This window comes from Phyllostomus discolor, chromosome 14 (genome assembly GCF_004126475.2).
Source record: "Phyllostomus discolor isolate MPI-MPIP mPhyDis1 chromosome 14, mPhyDis1.pri.v3, whole genome shotgun sequence".
Taxonomy (NCBI): domain Eukaryota; kingdom Metazoa; phylum Chordata; class Mammalia; order Chiroptera; family Phyllostomidae; genus Phyllostomus; species Phyllostomus discolor.
This window is the reverse complement of record NC_040916.2, coordinates 17,445,163-17,466,523: the sequence shown is the minus strand read 5'-3', so window position 1 is coordinate 17,466,523 and position 21,361 is coordinate 17,445,163. Positions and strand designations below refer to the sequence as shown.

Genomic DNA, 21,361 nt, shown 5'->3' with positions numbered 1-21,361 from the left:
TCCTTTCCAGCTTGGGGCCTTGTACTCGCCGTTCCGTCTGCCTAGGACACTTTCTTCAGGATTTTACATGACTTGCTTCCTTGCATCATTCAGTTTCTGCTAGTTTCTCCATCTCATCGGAGAAGCGTGCTCTATCCCCTTGCCCTGTTTTGTTTTCTTTAGTGCACTTACCATTAGCTGATTACTTATTATGTCTCTGCCACTCGAAATCATACGCATCAGGACAGAGGCTTGGTCTGTCTCGTTCAGTGCCTTTTCCTGTCATGTTGTAGACCCCTGGTAAATGCATGTTCCGTAAACTGAAAGAATGAGTATTATGCAACTGCATTCCATAAGTCCCGGCCCTTTGCCTACTTCATTTTTGTTTCCCTACTCACTTTCCATGCCATCTTTTCCTAATTTAGTTTAATATTCTAACCCTTACCTCCTTGTTTTTTGCTTTTGTGTGTGGAAACACGATCTACAGGAAGGTTTACAGGTTACAGTGGTATGTTCACATTTTATAAGTAACTGGCCTACTCTGTTCCATTGTGCTAAGGCGATTTGTGTGGAACTTCTTCCGCTTGGAGAACGAACATCTGAATAACTGTGGTGAATTCCGTGCTGTGCGGGACATCTCCGTGGCCCCTCTGAACGCTGACGATCAGACACTTCTAGAGCAGATGATGGACCAGGAGGACGGAGTGCGGAACCGCCAGAAGAACCGACCGTGGAAGAACAGCCAGAGCATATCCCTGCGCCGGCCTCACCTCACTTCTCAGTATGTATGGCTTCCGCTTCTGGGAGACGAATTCCATTCCAGTTTGAATGCACTGGAGCTAATAAGACACCCTCAGGGCGAACCAAATGAAGTGGCTGGCAATCATTTTTCACCTGCAAAAAACCAGCAGTAACAGTAATTTCATATGATCCAACCTGTAGAATGTCTTAATGAGCACACAGAGTAAAATGACATTAATACATTAATTAATGACCACTGATTTGGTGTTATAAGTACAATGGGGGAAATTTGTTGGAGAATAATTTATGTGACTCCTCAGTGTGTTTTGTATACAAGTAATTTTCAAGTAACAAGCTGCAGGAATCCTGGCTCTGCCACTTGCCACCTGTGCGACCTCCGCCAGAGTACTTAATTTCTGCACATTAGCCCTCAGCTGTTCATTGGGATTGGTGTGGCCCCTGTTCATGGGGTGGCTAAGTGGATTGGATTTGTTGTGATGTGGGATTTAGGCCAGTTCCCTCACAGAAAGAGCTCAGTAAGTACTTATAAGCTATTTTAATTTTTTTTCCTGAATACCTGCAATAGTATTTTTATCAGTCATTGACTTTATATGTTCCTAAAAATAATAATAAAAGTAGGATACAATGTGGCTACATTGGAAATTTAGAGATATTATACATCACAGTGGGTTGGAATGAAAGGGAAGACTTAAAGTTGAGCATGAGCAGCTTTCTAAAGGATAAGGAGTGTTTGAGCAGGCCAGAGGCACGGTAAAGACAAAAGGGTGGGAATGAGGGGCAGAAAGAAAAGCCATGTGACTGGAACTGTAGCAAGAACATTGAGCTGAATAGATGAAGTATGATTGTAAAATGCTGAAAAGTACAAGCTTGATTGTGTAGGCAGGAAGCAGTCACAGAGAATCTTTTCATAGAAGTATGAAAGTCGTATTTTTGTAGGATTTAATGGTTCTGCAATATGTACTTTCCAGTATTTTGAAGTATGGTACAACAAGGACTTGGATTAGAATGCTTATAGTAGGACTAAAAGGAATATAAGGAAGTAGAAATTAAGAGGTGGTAATGATAATATATAAAGGAACAGAGTATACATTGCCCAAGTTTTAGATAGAATGTGGAAATTCTCTGAAAAGAAGAAGGTAGGGGGAAAGAGCAAGGAACTACGTCCTAGGGAGCAAAGACAGGCAAGGGGAAAAACAAATGAAAGGGGCAGAAAAGGAATGGTCAGGGGTCCGTAGGAAGAACCTCAAAGCACAAAGCATGATATTATAGCAAGGAAGCAGGAGGAGAGGTGTGGGAACTGGTGGGGTCGGCAGATAAGTGCCACAAAGGGCTGAAGACAATGCTGTTGTCTCACTGAGCTCCTAGATTTGAAAATCTAATCTTTGTTAGTTGCCAGCAGAGGGCAGCCTAAACTTGCACTTTTTCTGTTTCCAAAACAAGGAAGCTCTTTGGCAGTAGGTTATGTTCAATTTCAGGTGTTCGTGGAAAAACACTGGAATACTAAATTGCAGCCAGAAAGATGTTTAGAACAGTGGAGCAGGTTATGTGCAAGGAGAGAACAGGGGATCTAAAATAAGATCTGGATTTGAGTGTTTTGCGACTCATGCAACCTTTAACACATCCTTAACCTTTTTGAATGTCAGTTTCCACCTCTGTCAAGCAGGAATAAATAATACCTACTTCACCAGATACCACTTTCACCTCATGGGGCTCATAAATTGCAGAATATTTTGATAATATTATCTAATCCCTTTTTTAATGTTGTTTTTTCTTTTTAAAGATTTTATTTTTACACAGAGGGGAAGGGAGAGAGAAAGAGAAGGAGAGAAACCTCAATGTATGGTTGCCTCTCACATGTCCCCACTGGGGACCTGGCCTGCAACCCAGGCATGTGCCCTGATTGGGAGTCAAACCTGTGACTCCTTGGTTCACAGGCTGGCCCTCAGTCCACTGAGCCACACCAGCCAGGGCTAATCCCAGTTTTCATTCAGTGAAGAAATCTCTTCTATAGCATCCTGAAGAGATGATCATCTCATGCTGACTGATAATCGTCAGTGGTAATGAAGTTTATAATGACATGAGGCATGTGATTTTATTGTTGGATAGTCACCATAGTAGATAGCTTATGTGGGGCTGAGATATGTTTCACTATAACTTCCACCAGTTGATCCTAGATGGGCTCTTTAAGATAACAATCTCTGCCCTGGCTGATGTGGCTCAGTGGATTCAGCCCCAGGTCACCAGTTTGATTCCGGGTCAGGGCACATGCCTGGGTTTTGGGCCAGGTCCTCAGTAGGGAGGTGTGAGAGACAACCACACATTGATGTTTCTATCCCTCTCTTTCTCCCTCCCTTCCTTGCTCTCTAAAAATAAATAAAGTATTTTTTTTAAAAGGTGACAGTCTCCTCCCTCTTCTATATCGTACTTTAAACTGTTTGAAGCCACCTGCCATGCCTCTCCCTAGGTCTTATCTTCTGCAGGCTCACTAACTTGCATGGGTTTTCATTGTGCCTCAAATGGCATTTCTGTCCTCCAAGTCAGAATTCATTATATTTGTTGAATGCTTTACTGATGCTTTTTACATCAATTTTCTTGATATTCATACTATCCCCTTGAGGTGAGAGTAGCATTATGTGTAACATGTACTGTTATTACTGCTCTACAGAGATGCAGATTGGCACTCAAAGAGGTTAAATAGATGCATCGTAAAATCAAAATCAGTACTCAAACTCAGATCTCCTTGTTCCAAAACACTACTCTCTCTGTTCCATATGACTTGCCGTTCTTCTTACTGCCTTCCTGTGGTTGCAATCTAGTTTCTTAGTGTTTCCCTAGTAATACCTTAAACTGAACTTGAAACCCTGGGAATAGTCCATCTGGTGCAGCACGTAGACCCTGTCTGGTAAGATTGGAAATGGACCTGATGCTGTGGGTGTGTCTGTATGTTAGTAATGGACTGAGTGCTCTGCTCTGCTCTTTTCCCCTCACCACCACTAGATCCAAGACTCGTGACACTAAGGTATTGATAGAAGACACAGATGATGAAGCTAACACTTGAATCCTCCGAAGTCTGGATTAACACCCTTGGTTTTCCTACTCTACAACTCTTTCCTCGACCAACGCAACCTCCAGCACCTTTCCAGCCGAAAACAGGAGAAGACACGTGACACACTTTCCGAGCTCTTCCAGATCGGATCCTATGGACTCCAAACAAGCTCACTGTGTTTCTTTTCTTTTGGTTTAATTTTCATTTTCTATTTTTAAAACAAATATTTACTTCATTTTGCCAATCAGAGGACATTTTAAGGAACAAAACAGTATCTTATGGATTGTTTACAACCACAAGGACACAGATACCTATCAGGATGAAGAACACGCATTGCAAGGACCCTCTGCGGGGACGGTACTGAGATACTTTGGCTTCTGCTTGGCCCGGTTTTGACTGGTTGAAACCGGACATGGTTTTTAAATTTTTTGTCAGTGTATGTGGAGAATTTTTTCCTTTCCTTCATACCCAGCGCAAAAGCACTGGCCGCACTTGCAGGAAAAGTGCAACTTAGAGCAGTACCTTCATTCATGAAGCTACTTTTTAATTTGATGTAACTTTTCTTATTTGGGGGAGGGTTGCTGGGTGGGTGGGAAATACGATGTATTTGTTACATATAGTTTTCTCATTATTTATGAAACTTAACCATAAAAGAATGCTATAACTCCTGTGCAATGAAGGTGATAACAGTGAAAGAAGATGGGGAAACTAATGTTGGACAGCGTTTATGAGGGTTTAGTCCACAATACCTCTTTCATGAGACAACTTGCACCCGTTTGACCTTTTCTTTTCTTTCTTTTTAATTTTAAGCCAAAGTTTTATTACTGATTTCTTAAGTTGCTGCTGCTTTAGAATTCTGAGCATGTCTCTAGTAACAAAGCATCCACACACTTTCACACAGCCGGCTGAAACGTATCTGAGAGTTCTGATACCTTTTGTCCCTTTAAGGGGCAGGTGTGGAATATGTATGTATTCCAACCATAACAACTAAAAGTTACGCCTTGTTAAGCTTCAGCATGTAGAGTAATTGAAGTATAACCTTTACTAATTCTAAATTAGGAGACAAAGCTATTTCAGAGACTCGACGCCCTCATTGGATAGCTTTTCTTCTGGGCTTACTTCCCTTAGCCAGAACGTGATCAAATTAAGTCTATCTTGGGGAAACCATGTTTTTGAGAGCACAGAACAAATCAGCTTTCCTCTTTCACATCACACTGATAAAACAGACCTTGGCAGCCATTTCTCCCCACAGTTTTAAAGGATAAACATTGGATTTCATGCCATCCTATGATACAAAGCCTGCTTTTAAAATTTTCAGGGTCTAAGCTTGGTCATACACAAAAAGCATATTTCTTAGACATTTCATACTATCATGGTCTGTACACAATGCCCGTTTTCAGTTTTTTGTCTTACTTCTTTTGTGTGTTCCTAACCCTAGCCCAAATGAGCCCCCAAACTTTAAGGGATTATACTTTCTCGAATGTGATTGGCATTAAATTTAGCATTTCATTATTTAACAAAATTAATATAAATACCAAGAAAAGTAAAATATACTTTAATCTTCCTTTCCCCCAGATCTAGATAAAGATTCCAAAGTAGACATCAGTGGATTTGTGAAATTAAATTACTTCTATCATTGTCAGCTTAATTTTAGACAAAGGAACAGTAGAAGGGCAGCTATTGTCACTTAGTCTTAAAAACAAATGGTCGCTGCCCCTTAATACACACTTCACCGTCAGCGCTTCTCCCACTCAGCCTGGTCATAATTTCAGGAGATTATACTACAGTTACTCTTACTATCAGAATTCTATCCATTAACGGACAAATAGTTTCTTTTTAAGGAATTTCTTCCATCTTTATTCTGAAAAGCTTCCACAATGTTCCCTTTCTGAATAGAGGTTTTTTTGTTTTGTGTTTTTTTCTGAGATATCATACAACTTTTTGGCTTTGATTGCTTTGCTTTTTGTGTGTGTGTTTCACCAAGCATGTCCCTTGTCCCAAAACTGAAGAGGAAAAGTTTAATTACTGAGTTTTATTTTTTAGTTTAAATAAATCGAATCATTTATGATAATCAGTGGTAACAAGTTATTGCCCCTTAATAGATTAAAGGTTTGCATTATTTATACTTGAGATTTTCTTCCTAACTATTGTTTTTGTACTTTAAAACTATGGGGGAAATAATACTGGTCTGTCAAGAAATAGCAGTTAATTATTACTGAATTATATAAATAAGTCTGGCGGATCAGTAATTTCTTATACAAATAAAATTGATGGTACTAATGTATATCCACAGCAGTTTGAATGATCAACTTCATTCTTCATTAGTAAACCTATATGATGACACATAAAATCTTGCAGATGACTTCCGGCATATGAACTAAGTGTGTCCTATGGCCAGTCTGGTCTGTCTTCAACTGTTACGATTCTGGGCCCTAATCAGTATTATTTATTCATAGGTAACATAATGTTAGAATGTATTTATTTTCTGGTGTACTTGTCCTATTAGCTTACTCTATTCTGAAATGATAAGGCTTATGTAACTTTCAGCTTACCATGACAGACGCTTAAATATGTATTCAAACACACACACACAGCTTGATGTTCCTTCTAAAGCTGTAAAGAGAAAAGAGGGCTTTTCCTCATCAGAAGGAAATAGTTTTGGAGACAGAACATACATTTAATTTTTTTCCTCCAAAAAAAGGCAGTGTGCATTTTTCTCTCCTAAATGTTTTATGTCCTAGCAGTTGTGAATGCTATGGCCTGCCTAAAATTTTACTGGAGACTCCTGTGCACCGAAGCGCTCAGTAGGACTCTTAGGAAGTGAATATCACAGAGTCACTTGAAAGGAACAGCAATCTAACCAAAGGTAAAACTCCATCTAATTTTAGGTTTAGAAAATCTAATTGTATTTTATTTGAGAATTTCACAATTTCCGATAGTTAAAATACTCCCCAAAGGAACGTAAAGGAAGTATAAGCAAAAGAATAAAGTTCATTTTTCATTTTATGATAGATAGTGTGGAAAGCACGGACGTGTGTAGAGAAACTAGAAGACAAAGTGGCTTATTTTCTATGCACAAATGTGCGCCTATATTTAAGGCTGCCTTGTGCCATTAAAGTGGAATAATTGATGATTTTATGTCATACAGGGAGACAACAGAATAATCAAAGATTAATTAGGTTATTAATTAGATTGTTTTTTAAGATTGGAAAGAAGTTGAAAACCCATGTGCAACTTTCTTTTCCAGCACCTACCATTTTTCTCCCTAAGAAAGTGCTTCCCGTTCAGAAGCAGTGATGTGAGAGAATGCCAGCCACCTCGGCAGTAACCTATATGGACTCATAAAGGAGGAAAATGGGGCCCAGCCCCTAGCACCCATGGCTTCCCAATAGTCTCAAGATGAGAGTTCTAAGAAATGAACCGATATTTTACTAGAAGTAAAATCCACCATGGTTTGAACGAAGTGCATTCATGATAACTAGAGAAAGCAGTTCATCCTTTCTTATCAGGTAAACTAATTCAAATTAAGAATCAAAGAAAGTAATCTGTTACTGAATCATACAGGCATTAGTTAAAGAGAAATCAAATAATCGTGGCGATGGCAGAGAAGAGAGAGAGGATGTTGGAACTTGGAAGCAGATGCAGGGCAGCTGGGAAGGTCCGTGAGCTCATGGCATAGAGGTGATTCATGCCTTGCTGCCTCTCCTTCCAGTGGTTTTGCAGCTGGTAGAGACCTGCCCTTATTTCCCTGCCATCTTTTTCCATTACTTTGCATTATTCAGGAAATAGTTCTTTATGCCAAATGTAATTTTCTAAGTAATGACTAGAGAAATTTCTTAGTCTAAGGAAAATAATTTAGAAAATAACCTTATCCATGGCATTATTTTATTCAAAAACTTAGAATTCTGTAAAGTTATTGCACTTTATTTGGTAAACAAATTCCAAGTTATTTTCTTTAATAGATTGCATAAAATTTGCCTTTCTTAAAAAGTTAGTACTTCTTGCTATATAACATTTAAATTATTTAAATTAAGATAGCTTCTCAGATTTAAAAAATAATCATGTTGAATCTATGGCTTTGTCAACTGCAATATCACCAGGCTTCTCCCTGATCTAAGTAAAAAGTCAATATCATTACATTTAATATCTGTAGTCAGTAGGTTAAGACAATAAAAGTTCTGGTAGAACTTCAGAAAAAGTCAGGTGAAGGGTAAATCAAATTTATCAGCTTAGTTCATTTTCTGTTTATGGTACATCTAAATTTTATTTTTGGCTTGTGATGATAAGCTGAAACAAAGGGAGTTAAGGTGAGATTTTATAAATTACTGGAACATACATTTCTGCATTTGAGTTATCAGTGATAGCAAATCTTAAAAGCTAACTTACTTATAGAATTTCAATCTATACAATGTCAGAGCACAGTGGTAATGTGGGATAGAGTTGATTATATTAAAGCATAAGAAATTTGTGCCCATTAGTGCTACAAAACTAATAATTTTACTAGCACTAAACCACATTCCGCCCACCAAATATGAAAAAGTAAAAGCATCTTCTTAGATTTGGAAGAGCTTAATTAAGTGCTGTGAGAAGTTTGGGAATGGAGAGGAGCTTGCTAATCGGAATGGCTCATAATGCCTTTCTTGTATGAATCGGCAAAACTCTTTTATTGAGTTGCCCCTTAAAATAGCCTTCCAGAATGCATAGCTTACTTACCGAGGAAGAGGAAGGGAGAGGGACAAGATGAGAGTTTCCCCTGAAGAGGATCAGTATAGTAATTCTCATCTAATGTGTGTTTCCTTGTAGCAGACCTTTGGTTTATTTTATTAAATCAAAGCCATCTTCAGTTTTTTTATGGTGCCATCAACCTAAGAAGGACAATCAAATAACCAGTTGTTTGCCTTTGATTCAGTGTGTCTGCTAATTACACAGTCTCATCTGTATACCTTCAACCCAGTTACTTGACTAAACTTCCACCATATTACCTTAGTTCTTCCTACGCCCTTTCCTCTGTACCACCACCAATCAGAAGGAGAAAGACTTACTACCAGAAAGACACGGACTTCTACGAAAGAGCAAGGATTCCATCTCACTAACCCTTTATCATGATCTCTGAAGTCCCCATCTATACTCCCCTGATTGTCCTATAGCAACACCAGCATGGTGGGAATAATCAGAAAGATTGCGGGGAATTTCAAAAGAGTAACTGATCATGACATTGTTATTGTTTTGAGCTATAAAAATGTGAGCCACTCGATGTTTTCAAAAAGGACAGAACTCTTAAGCTTGATCACATTGCAAAGATTAATTTCTTGCTATTTTCCAGATTAGCACAGAAGCTTGTATCAATGAAGAGTATTTAGGAGGGAAGTAGGGTGTAAAATGTATCTTTTTTTCAAACCCTCTTCCTCTACTCATGTTTCCTTTCACCCCTACCACATTGTGTTGGTCAAATGATACTATTCTATGAAACCCTGAGCTATAGTTGTCAAAAGTAACTATGGAATGTGATTAGTCCTCTGTGGGTGCTTCTTTCCCTGTTTTTTCTCCCTTTCTTTCTTACTCTCTCTACTCTGGTAAATGGAAAAGGTGACGTCAAAGAATTGATGCTTGCTTGGACTCATGTTGTATCTGTGACTATGCTGTTAGCTGTCTCCTTTTTCCTTATATGGGTAGAATTCTTATGAAGTATGGAGTTCCCTTCTTGATAAGTAGGTTAAATGCACAATGTGGTACTGTTTTATAGTTTCTAGATGGTTGTATAAAGCAAAAACTTAATGTGGTTATGTGTTTTTAAAAGAAAACAAGTGATTGGTTATAAAACTCTGTCCTTTTTTTCATGATTACAAGCTCTCCCTGTTTTCCAACAGTTTGCTGACTCCTTTGTCCCTGGCACATGGTTTGTGATTGTGTTTTTCTCTCTGGGGTTTTTCGATTCCTGAACGTGCTTCCTCTTAGGACTGAATTATGAAAGGGCTTGGGTCAAACAGACTTCAAGAGTGAAAAAAGTGTTAACTCCTTTGTTAAGTTAAAAAATTATCTTAAATGACCTTTTTTCTTTAGGTAATATATGAATTGTGACTTTAAACTAATGGGATTGATATAATAGGTCATTTTTGTTTTTGTTTTTACTCACACAAAGAATCTCAAGTATTAGGTGAAATGATATGTTCAGTTGCATTTTGGGGAGCTGGACACCTGTTATCACTACACAACCATGCCCTGTGTGGGAACCTAGAACTTTCTGCAGAATTCCTGGATTAGTTATCACTCCTTATGTATGTCTGTCTAGGAAAAAATTTAAATTAACTGACCCTAAGATGAATATACTCAAAATACAAAAAGAAAAACATTTTATTGGCTAAAGCATAAAACCATTTTTATTTTAAGACCACAAGGTCTGTTCTTACTCCATTTCTGTGTAGGCTAAATCAGAATGTGATAATGTAGAGTTTCCAGACTAAATCCAAGGTAAGTTGTGAGTATGTCTGAATCACTAGACACTTAATACCCCTTCCTATAATCTGATAATAATACATACTCAGCATTCATATGCATATAGTATTGTACATTTTTCGAACCTCTAGCACCTCAGATACGTGGGTTAACAGTCATCTCAATTTGTAGATAACAAGACAAAGACCTAGACCAGCCGAGGGCACAGTCCCATGTGATTTCCCAGAGCCCCTCTCTGCTCCCGTCTCAGACGTGTCCAGGGCCTCCAGACTGTGTTGAGTGGCTTGTATCTTTATGTGGACAATTTTGATTAAAATAAGTTTTTGAATTTTTAAAAATTAATTTAATATATGCTTATTGAGTTCCTATCATTATAGCTTTATGGAATCAAGCGGGGAAAGGTGATAAAGTTATTTCTAGACTGCTTATCAGAAACCACTGCCCAAAAGGCCGTACTGTCCTGTTATTAGATGTCCACCCCTGGGTGAGCCGAGCTTCCTCAAATCAGAGATTCCTCTTCACCCCTTCCTAGGCAGGTGATATTCTGGGTTTTTATTTCTTCAGAACTTCACAGTGCCAAAAACCTGTTCTTATAATTCACTTAAAATTTACATATTAGGAATGTGTTACCTAAATGGGTGTACTGCTTTTTTAACAGCTAGGGATAGCTTCCCACCCAGGAAACACATGTTACAATTAAGTAACACATTAGCCTCAAAGTTCCAACTAGTGTTTATCTTTATAAAATGAAGTCTTCCCCCTGAATATTAATATACTTTTGTATCCACTGCGTAGCCGAATGAGGAGGATGATCATAGCAGTCTCCCTTGCCCCAACGTGGGCGGCCCCGTGGCTCCTCCCCTGCATAAGTGAACAGCATAGCCAATGTTCGTGGATGGTTTGGGCAGTAGGTTTCCTGTGCTGTTTCACTTCGTTATAAAGTAGAATATTCCCCGACTGATGGGGCTCAGCTGGTTGGAGCATCTTCCCACAGAGCAAAGGGTCGCAGGGTTGATTCCCGGTCAGGGCCCGTGCCAGTTCTCGGTCCCGTCAGGGCACACACGAGAAGCAACCGATCAGTGCTGCTCTCTCCCTCTCTCATTCTCCCTCCCCCCTCTCTAGAAATAAATAAATAAAAGTCTTTTAAAACAAAATAAAGTAGAATATCAGTTTATAGGGTAAGGAGAAAACAAGTAACCCAGGAGAAACAGGCAGGTAACAGAATCCAGGAGAAGCTAATTAATTTTAATTCCCCAATCCTTTGCCACTTTCCTGAATTTAAAAATAGTATATATTATGTGAAGTAAACAGAAATTTGTTTATTTGTGGCTTGTTAAACACCGCCTTCTGATCAGATGAGTCAGTAAAATTAAAATTTTCAGTTAATCAGAGCTTTTGTATCCCTTCTGTGAGGAAGTACCAAGGTAGGTCAAATATCAGTTCGCCAAAGGTTATTCCTGTCAACTGTTGGATTTAGAGGTATTTTTCTGCACGTCCATAGATGCTTTAGAAAGCTTGAAGCCCCTCCGCAGCAGCCCTAGTCAGAAGCCTAAGCCTCGCTGGGTAGGGCGTGGTGTGCCCTGCTGCCATTGACCGTGCCCACGAAGACATACCCTGGTTTCCTCGTGGGACAGGGCCGCAGGCCTGGCCGGTCTGGAGCGTTAGTGGTAATAACACAAGTCAGCAAAGAAGAAACATTGTTTTTCCACACGTGCTCTTGTTGTCACCAGGAAGTCACACAAAATCGTATTTGCTAAAATGTTTGGAACTTTTAGTAGCAGGGGCTTCATAACTATTTGTTCAACTAAAAGGTAACTTCCAGACCCTGTCAGTAGAGGAGCTGCTGAGTAAAGTGAGGGGGCAGCTGGCCTTTTCAGTGGACTGCGCAGAGGCTGCGCCTCTTAGGAATGCTTGCTTACTGGCCAGCTGGCCAGTGTGCTCATTTCGACCCCGTGTGAAACTTGATTCTGGTGCTTCCTCATCCTGTGGACGTTCTAGTCTCACCCACAAGAACGGACCAGGTTCCTCCAGGGCAGAGCGGTCTGCTCACCCTCACTGCCTCCCACGGGCAAGGTGCGTCAGTGCACGTCACGTAGTGTGGGCTAGCTCCGCCTGCAGAGGAGAGAGCCAGAGTGTTAAGTGGCTGGCCTCGGGTGCTGCAGTAATCACTGAACCTAGGACTGGCACCCAGTTCTGACGGACTCTATAGCCCACATTCACTCTCCTTAAAAGGGGGGTGGGGCTTACCTGCTTTGCAGTCAAAACTGGAAAGTAGCTTGTGAATTATTGCTTCTTTCAAAAGCTGTGCTCGGTCAAGATCAGAACGTAGTAACCGTTTTAAAGAAAATCAGAGAACACCCTCCGCCCTCCCAGCGCACATACAACCATAGGTTCTCCGTCAGGCTGGCTCCCACTGACGGCCGCTTTCTGGGAACTTGTCCTCTGCCCCCAGCGAAAACAGCCTGTGGGATTTTTTTTTAAAACTAAATAGTAAATTAGCTCTGTTTTTCACAGTCCTCTCTCTCAAGCCAACCACCTCCTTTCTCTTCCTTTCAGTTGTTAAAATCTTCACTGGTGGTGAATTGGGATGGTGCACTGAGGAAGACAGGTACAATGTAATCAGCATTTGAGACTTAAAGAGGAGATAGTAGCTATGGAGCAGTGAGACTGGGCGTTTGCTCAGTGCCATCGCTGCCAGTAGAAGGATAACAGACAGTGGAGGATAAGTGCCAGGCCATGGAAAGCCACATGTGGAACCAGAGGACCGCTTTGGTCGCATACAAAGAAGCTCTCGTCCCCTCTAGTGGGAAGGAGGAGAACGTGAGGACCCAGCCCAGGACTTCGTAGAGGTAGCAGAATTGCAGTCAGGTAAACCCAGTCAAGGCAGGCCTGCTAGGCAAGGTCAGAGTTCTGACTGGGAAAACCGGACTCCTCAGCTGCAACATGTAGTTGGCTCTCCCTCCACCTCCAGCACGCACACACGCGAGAAGGGTCTGGCTCCCTGTCCCATTCCATCAATGACAGGAGACATTAAGGAGGCCTGTCTTGTGCGAGAAAACGTGCACCACTCAGGATGCTCCATGGCTCCGCTGGGGACCTGCTGGGCCTGCAGAGGAGAATAGGGACCACACACTGAAGGAGCCCCAGGCTAACAGCATGTACTGGCAGGAGCTGGAGGATGCTTGAGGGTGCTCAAAGGGACCAACATGTAAGATTGAATAGAGCAGATTTTTTTTATTAGAAAGTGCTCCCCGAGATACAGAATTCAACTCCCTATCAAGGATTCCGGAGTTGGCGCCTAGACACGTGGAGAAGGTGACGGCAGTGACCCAAATCGTACCTCTCAGCTTATACTAGTAGGAAAAAAAGATGGACACCCCGGAGGCTGAGGGCAGTTGCCCCAATAAAATGTCACAACCCTTGCCCAGTTTCCAAACCTGAGCCAGTTTCCAGCCCTGGAACCATTAACAAGACCAGTGGCTGGGTCTGTAGGAGGGAAAGCACGGCAGTGTCAGGGGGATACACACAGTAATGATCCCCCTAGATCCTCCCCACGGGCACTCAAGGTTACTTTCTCAGGTAACCGGGAAAAGGGAACACCCAGGTATTTTGGGGACTGTGGACATAGGGCTTGAGTTGTCATTGATACCCAAAGACTCACATCCTCTTGGCTCCCATGTTAGATGTGGGAGATTTGGGTCCTGTGGGAGCCAGATAATGAATGTCATCCTGATCAATGTCCAGTTTACAGAAGTCCACAGTCCCCGTAGACCCACCCAGCGGTCAGTCACCCAGTCCTCATATACATAATTGGAATGACCTAGTTGCCCAAACCCCCCACATTGCATCTTGGGTCTGCAAAATAAGAGCTACGCTGGGAAAGGCCAAGTGAAAGCCTCTCAGATTAACCTTTCCTCTAGGCATAAACGGGGAGCGATGAGGATAGAGGTTATCGCCATATTCTACCTGCCTTTCTCCTCCTCTCCATCCCCGTTTTGTTGACCCATCTGGCCCCCGGAGAAACTGCACGGATTAGGGAGGGTCACTGCAGACCATCGCACGCTCCGTCAAGCACCACCGCAGGCTCAGGCACGGTGCCAAACGTGGTGTCCTCACTAGCCCGGATCAGGACCACCTCAAGGGTAGGGTATTTAGCGATGGACCTGGTGAAGGCATTCCAGAGGATCAGAAACAATTCCCATTTCCATGGAGATGACAACATACATCAGCAGTTCTTCCCCAAGGCTATATATCAAGTCCAAAAAGCTCTGGACAAGCTGGATATCCACAGAACATCACATTGACCCGTTGTATCGATTACATTGTATTGATGGGGTCATAGGAGCAAGAGGTGGCTAGCATGCTGGTTACCTTCATAAGACGTGTTCCAGAGGACTGGAGCCTCCTCCTTTGGCTCACAGTTGGCTGCCTTCTCTCTGTGTCCTCAACATGGCCCTTTCTCTGTGGATGCATCACAATGTAATTTTTAAAAGAGGGCATAATAGTGCCTCTCCTACAGCTACAAAGTGAACATGTGTCAGGTTTGTCATTAATGAGATGATCAGTGAACGTTTACAACCTGTTTAAAAGACAATACAAAAGTCACACATATACAAGAGATCTGGAATGCTGAAAAAAATTTACAAATAAATGCAAAATCAGAAAAACTGATCAATATTCATGGGGCAATTCCACCAAATACAGCTGGCAATTCATTGGAATTACTAACAGTCATTCTACAACTTAGAGAATTGTAAAACGCTCAGATAATCTGGAAGGATGCAGTGGAGACAGTACACCCAATAATCTTTTTGGCCCACGTTTTCCCCTGCGTTTTAATTAATAGCTCCTCCACCCCACATATGCATTTATTTATGAGGTCACATAATTAAAAAAAACACACAATGAAATGTTTTTGTTCTCAATACCCTAAAGAAAAACCCTTTTCAGCTTTAGCCAGCTAGCTAATGCCAGCAGCCTGGTTTAGGTCCTGGGGCAGACGGAATCCACCTCAGTTCTGTGGTTAGTCCTAAGTGGCCCAACTCTTAGCAAGAGATGTTATTAGCAGTATCAGTGTTAGCAAGAGAAAGATCTTTTTGTCTTAGATGCTTCATATTGAAGAATGAGAAAAATCTAACCCCCTTTTTGGTGACCTGTAGGGATCTACCAACCATGATTTTCACCACTTCTCTCCTGGGGCCGGAGCCAACTCTCCTGGGCTCAGCTCCCAAGGTTACCACAAAGTAGGGCTGACCTTGGGGGAGAGCCCAAGCGGAGAAAAGGGAGTAGGAAACCAGAGAGGTGATTCTGGGTGAGCAGCATCCTAGAGGGTAAGCAGCCGTCAGCCACGCAGCACCTTTCCCGCTGTGGCTGAGCTCAAGTGCTTGAAAGCCCTCAGGCACTGGGACTCCCAGAAGGCTTGCTAAGAAGTTGTGCAGAGTCCACTTCGGCCCGGGGACTCTGAGACCACTGCTCTCAGCTCAGCAGAGGCGGCACTCTAGTCCCTGTCTCGGCCAGCTGAGACCCTTCCCCAGTCTGCTCTGAGAAGGGCCACTGTGTCCCAGCCATTTCACCGTTGAACACAGACCTGCACACGGCCCTGCATGTGCCCCAGAAGCTGCCTGGGGCAGCGCCTCCCCCTGGAACTCCCTGACTCCCCTGGACCCCACCCGCCCCTTGGCTCTCCACCATCACACTTTTAAACTGGCTTTGGGCCCAGCCTCTTGAGTCAGCAGCTCCTGACCTTCTCACTACTGGCTGAACCTTGTATTACTTCCATGTACTCTAAGTTTGTAAAGATTTTGTCTAACAAACCAACCATATTTATTGCATAATAATCCTTGTCCCCATGACAGCTGATGTCAAACTGCTGAGTTGATGTAATACCAATCAAAACCAAAGGCACTTCTCATGGTAAATGTATAATACCCAGTAGATTTCTTTTTATTTTTGAGATTTTATTTATTTATTTTTAGAGAGAGGGGAAGGGAGGGAGAAAGAGAGAGAAATATCAATGTGTTGACTCTCACATGGCCCCCAACCCAGGACCTGGCCCTCAATCCAGACACGTGCCCTGACTGGGAATCGAACCGGCAACCCTTTGGTTCTCAGCCCGCACTCTATCCACTGAGCCACCCCAGGCAGGACCATACGTTTTTAAGTACTGGAAATAGCTTATGTCCCTCATGTGGTGTCTGGGGACCCCAGACTGGGAAACTTCTGTTCTGAGGGCTTATGCTGAGGGAGAGCCATCCAAGTCTTTCTAGGTCTCCCTTTTGACAGATGGGCAAACTGAGGCTGTTAGTTTTAAGGTGAATTTGCATAATCAGATTTACAAAGAATCAGGGTGGAGATTGAGATTTTTTTTAAGAAGTCTCCTCCTCTTGATCTCCTAGCACTAGACTTTCTAAAATAACATAGAGCTGGGACGGACTGCCACCTGCCCCCAGGGAGCTTTGTCTGTGGGCAGCCTGGCCCTTCCTGGGGGGGCTTGGAATTTGCGGTGGGGTGACTGCCTGCTCCGCCCCCTGGGCGAGAAACCCAGACAATCCCAGCAAGAATGAAGCTGAGAATGAACATCAGCACCAGGTTGTCCCTAGAGTGTCTCTCAAAGGGTGTTCATCGCTCTTCTGAGGGAAAGGGTCACTACTTTTGAGAAAGGCAGGCTTCACAAAGGTAAACCGGGTTGGTGTTCTTTTGTTCTCTTTTCACTTTGGGACTTCCCTGAGCCTTTGAAGGGCTTTTGGGCCTAAAGACCTGCCGGGAGGATGAGATGACCTGCGTTGGCTGCCCAGACTTACTGGGCCTGAATTCTCTTTCTCATAGGAGACCTGTGAGTCCCTCAGGGGACCCTGCGGTCCTGAGGAATCCAGTTTGGGATCCGGTAGTCCAGCCCACCATTCCCAGGTGAGGAAACCGAGCACTGGGTCCCACAAGTGGATGGAGCCGACCCAGAGCTGAGTCTAGGCTGCCAGAGCCTCACCCTGGCCCTTTGCAAAGTTGGGTCTTTCCCTCCATACCTCACCTACCACACACGTTAATTTAACCCAGGAAAAAACTTCCCAATGGGTTGCAGAAGTAGAGGGAATTCTGCTTGGAGAGAGGCCTCTTATGAGGTTCATTTGTGTCCTCAGCAAAACCTCCAGGCTGGTCGAGGGCAAGCGGGCACGGGAGGCAGGAACCCCCGCAGGACAAGGCGTTGCACAGCCTGGGGCTTCGGGAGGGCTTTGCTTCCGAAGGCCTCTGGGGAGCTAGGCTGCAGCAGGAGAGGCCTGCGGGCAGCTTCCACATGGGGGGAAGGCTCCCCTGGGCCCCGAAGGCGGCCTCCTCTAGTAGGTGCCCCTGGAAGCCCACGTCCCCCCCCCCCCCGCCTGAGCCAGTTGGAGACATCCAGCCTGCGGCTGCTGGCAGGGACTCCCAGGTGTGCTCCCCGACCGTGCTCAGCGATGACGCCTCCAGGAGAAAGAGGACGGGACTGCTCTTCAGACCTTGCCAAGCAGCATCCCCAGCCAGAAGTGGGGGGTCTGCTGGGCTCCACGCTGACTCCCGGTCTCCTTGCGCCGGTGTGTTCACGGGGCCGCAGCAGCGCGATAAGCAGGCCCTGGGCTCACTTTGCAGAGCAGACTCAGGCGCTCGGTCCAGGGAACCGACACAAACAGGCTGGAGCAAATGAGGCCCCCGGCTTTCCAGGGCAGCAGCGCTACCTTCCGGGCAGCCAAGATGTCCCGTCTTTCCCCTCTGCCCAAAGCCCCTTCTCGCGCTCCGGGGAGACACCCCCCCCCCACCCCCCCCCCACCCCCCCCCCCCGCCACCGAGCCGCTCTGCTTGGCTGGGTCAGGCCTCCCCTGACACTGCCAGACCTTCCCCGCTCCCTGCCGCCACTGGAAGTGTGGGAGGGGGCGCGGTCAGCGGCCGTCCTCCGAGCCCGAACCCGCACTTTTTCCCCACACCGCGGCAACCGCCTCGTTTCCCTCTGCGCATCCGTGGGGTTGGGGAGGCTCTGACTTGAGAGGGAAGCATTTTGGGGGGGAGCCCATCTGAAAGCTGTGGTCTCGTGGGACCATGTGTGGGAAGCCAGAAATGTGCTTGCCAGGCCTGGAGCAGGGCGTGGGGCTGGGTCTCACTCCCCAGCCTTGTGACCGTGGGCAGATTCCCAGGCCTCCCTGGGTCTTGGCTCCCTCCTGGGAAAAATCTGACGTGGAGGGTTGTTGGGGACCGTCAAAGACCGGCGCGATTGCCCCGACGCACGTGCTGGAGCCTGCCTTTCGCAGAAAGGACGGTGTGCGGCGGAGAGACGCAGTGTTTGCCTGCTGTCCCTGAGGATGCGGGAGGGGCGCGTTATGGGAAGGGAGGTTCGCAGCCCAGGGTCCCGGCGCATCGGTCCTGAGTGAACACCTCCGTCAAGAGTTTGAACAAGTCAAACGCATCTATCTCTGTTGTCCTCATTACCGGCGTCTCGCTGCATCAAGCTTATACCCAGGCCCAAACTTGACCCGCGAGCAAATTAAATGCTTCGGTTTTTCACAGTAAACAATCATATCATCTACAAAGTATAATGACTTTATATCTCTTCAAAATAATCATACATTAGAATTATACTTCTGTTCAGTAACCGTACATTTCAGAACTCATAGCCCATTGTCGAATGAAAGTGGCTATGCAGAACGTATCTGTTCAGTCCCCGATTCTGATAGGACCAGCGTGGGGTTTCCCCATTTGGTAACACGGGGGCTGTTAGATGTTGGATTTGGAACAGGTGTTTTTATTCTGTCACGTTTAATTGAACAATTGGCACGAGGACTGTACTAATATGTTTTTCATAGTTTCTCATATGCCATAAGAAAATAATTAATATAGTACCAATCACTTTCTGTTTTTTCTCAAGATCAAAAATCGTTGCAAACGTGACGTTAGGTCTGAGTCATCCTCCGATATCTTTCTCCCTGAGTCTGTTCTCGTTTAGTTGATGAGCAAATTGACTTGGCCAAGATGACAGTGACTATTGATTGACAGACAGGTCAAAGTCAGGCGTCCTGGTGATAACGCCCTCCCAATGAGCAGCGTGGTGGGGGAGGAGGGACGGTATTAAAATAGTTCCCTAATCTGGCCCTGGCTGGCATAGCTCAGTGGATTGAGCACGGGCTGCGAACCAAAGCGTCGCAGGTTTGATTCCCAGTCAGGGTACATGCCTGGGTTGCAGGCCACGGCCCCCAGCAACCACACATTGATGTTGCTCTCTCTTTCCCTCTCTTTCCCCCCTTCCCCTTTTAAAAATAAATAAATAAAATCTTTTAAAAAATAGTTCCCTAATCTCAGTCACTTCGCTGTGATTAGGACCGGGCACTGAAAAGCTGCAGTTCGGGCTAGGGCGTGGGAACAGTTGTCTAACAGAGTCGGGGTGGGCACAGGGTGAGCGGACATCCCAGGCAGTAAAGTCCGGAGCCCATGTCTCCAGGGGAGGTCCCTGTCCCATCCCAGTGGGCTCCCTGCCCACCAGCCTGGGGCCGTGGTGCAGCCCGACCCTGGCCAGGTAAGAACCCCACTTCTGCTCTCCTTGGGACTTGGTCGGGCAGGTGTGGCACAGGAGAGCATGGCGTACGTGTAGGTGTGTGTGCACACGTGTGTGCGTGTGTGTGTGTTGGAGTACACAGAGAGGCACAGCAAGGACATCGGGTGGCTGTGCTCTGGAGACGCCCTGCTGTCACGGTGCCTGGCTCTGCTGACCTCGCCCAGCCTGGTTTTGCTTCTTTCTCATTATCTTCTCCTCTTCCCGCCCCCACCCATTTCTTCTTCTGATAGCTGTTTCATCTCCAAATCTCCAGGCTCACTCGGAATTGAAGTGAAGGCCCACCCTGCTACCTGTGATCAGTGACCCTCCGGGGAAGAAGGGAGAGGGGCTGGGGCGAGGAGGCCTGTGCCTCAGGTGTGAACAGGAGTCAGTCAGGAGGCCCAGGTGCTGTCCTGGCCCCACCAGCCGACTGACTCATCACAGGCCCCGAGGCAGGACCGGCCATATACCGCCATACTGAGCACCTGAACCAAAGCCTCTGGAAATGGCCTTGGTTCTCTTAGCAGGCAGTGCCTTCCCCACTTCTCCTCTTAGGCATTCCGCCCGGATAAGGATATTTTTCTTCCATTTAGCCACCTGGCATTTAGTCAATACCTTGTATGCGTCCAGCACATGTGAGGGGCCAGGGACAAAGACACGGACCAGGAAGCGCTCTGTGGAGTGTCAGAGGCTGACAACTCGGTGCCTTCAGCGCTCCGGCGGCAGCGAGCCCGGGGCACGCCGACCCAGGTGGGAGGACTGTGGAGGGCAGTGGGAAGGCTCCCCCGGGCAGGAGAGTTGCTGCATGTGTGTGGAGTGAGGCAGGGTGTCCCAGGCGGAGGGAAAGCCTGGGCAGAGGCACGGAGCTGAGGATCACAGTGGCGGTCAAGGGAACGGGAAGCAGTTCAGTATGGTGGTCACACAGGATAGGCCGCTGGGGAGGGGTGAGCCGAGACAGAAGGGGCCGTGTGCCAGATGAAGGAGTTTGAGTTTTAACTCCAGGGCTTGTGCTTCTCAAAACTGCCTGGGCCCCAGAACCACCTGGGCAGTTCATTGGAAAGCAGATTCCTGGCCCACACTCCAGCCTAAGCCATCAGAACCTCCACAGATGAGACCCCAGAATCAGCCAGCCTCTCACGGGCGTCCCAGGAGAGTCTGCCCAGGCCCGGGGCAGACCAGCCCTTGGGAAGTCGTGGGAGGGCTCCAAGCAGAGCAGAGGCAGGTGCAAGGGAGACTGCCCCAACGCTCCCGTTGGGCCTGTGCTAGAGATCAGGAGGCCTGAGCGAAGGCCCCGGGGCAGAGAGCAGCATCCCCACCGGGTGCACCATGACCAAGACAGGAGCAGCCAGAAAATTCAGGTGTCCCGCTGGACCAGCTCCTTTGGGCAGCCCAGCAGAGGGATGGCAGAGGTGTCCCTCCCACCCCTCCCCCCATGCACACGCAGGCTCTAACGGTGTGACCTTGAAGGGCTCTTTCTGGCCTATGCCTTCATCCTAAGTGAAACCCAGTTTCCACGTCCCACGTGGCTCTGATCGGGCTGAGTGTGCAGAGCATGTTGGGGGGAAGTGGGGAGG

General features: G+C 45.5%; 1 protein-coding gene across 1 annotated transcript in view; it reads left to right on the top strand.

Moving 5' to 3' along the window:
* XPR1 (xenotropic and polytropic retrovirus receptor 1) overlaps positions 1-6,473 on the top strand; it is a 133,224-nt gene extending 126,751 nt beyond the window's left edge. The window contains exons 14-15 of the mRNA XM_028530568.2: positions 539-760; positions 3,739-6,473. Of these exons, the coding sequence (XP_028386369.1) occupies positions 539-760; positions 3,739-3,799 (283 nt within the window). The 3' untranslated portion in view covers positions 3,800-6,473. The remainder of the gene's footprint in view (positions 1-538; positions 761-3,738) is intronic.
* Positions 6,474-21,361: the final 14,888 nt, after the last annotated feature.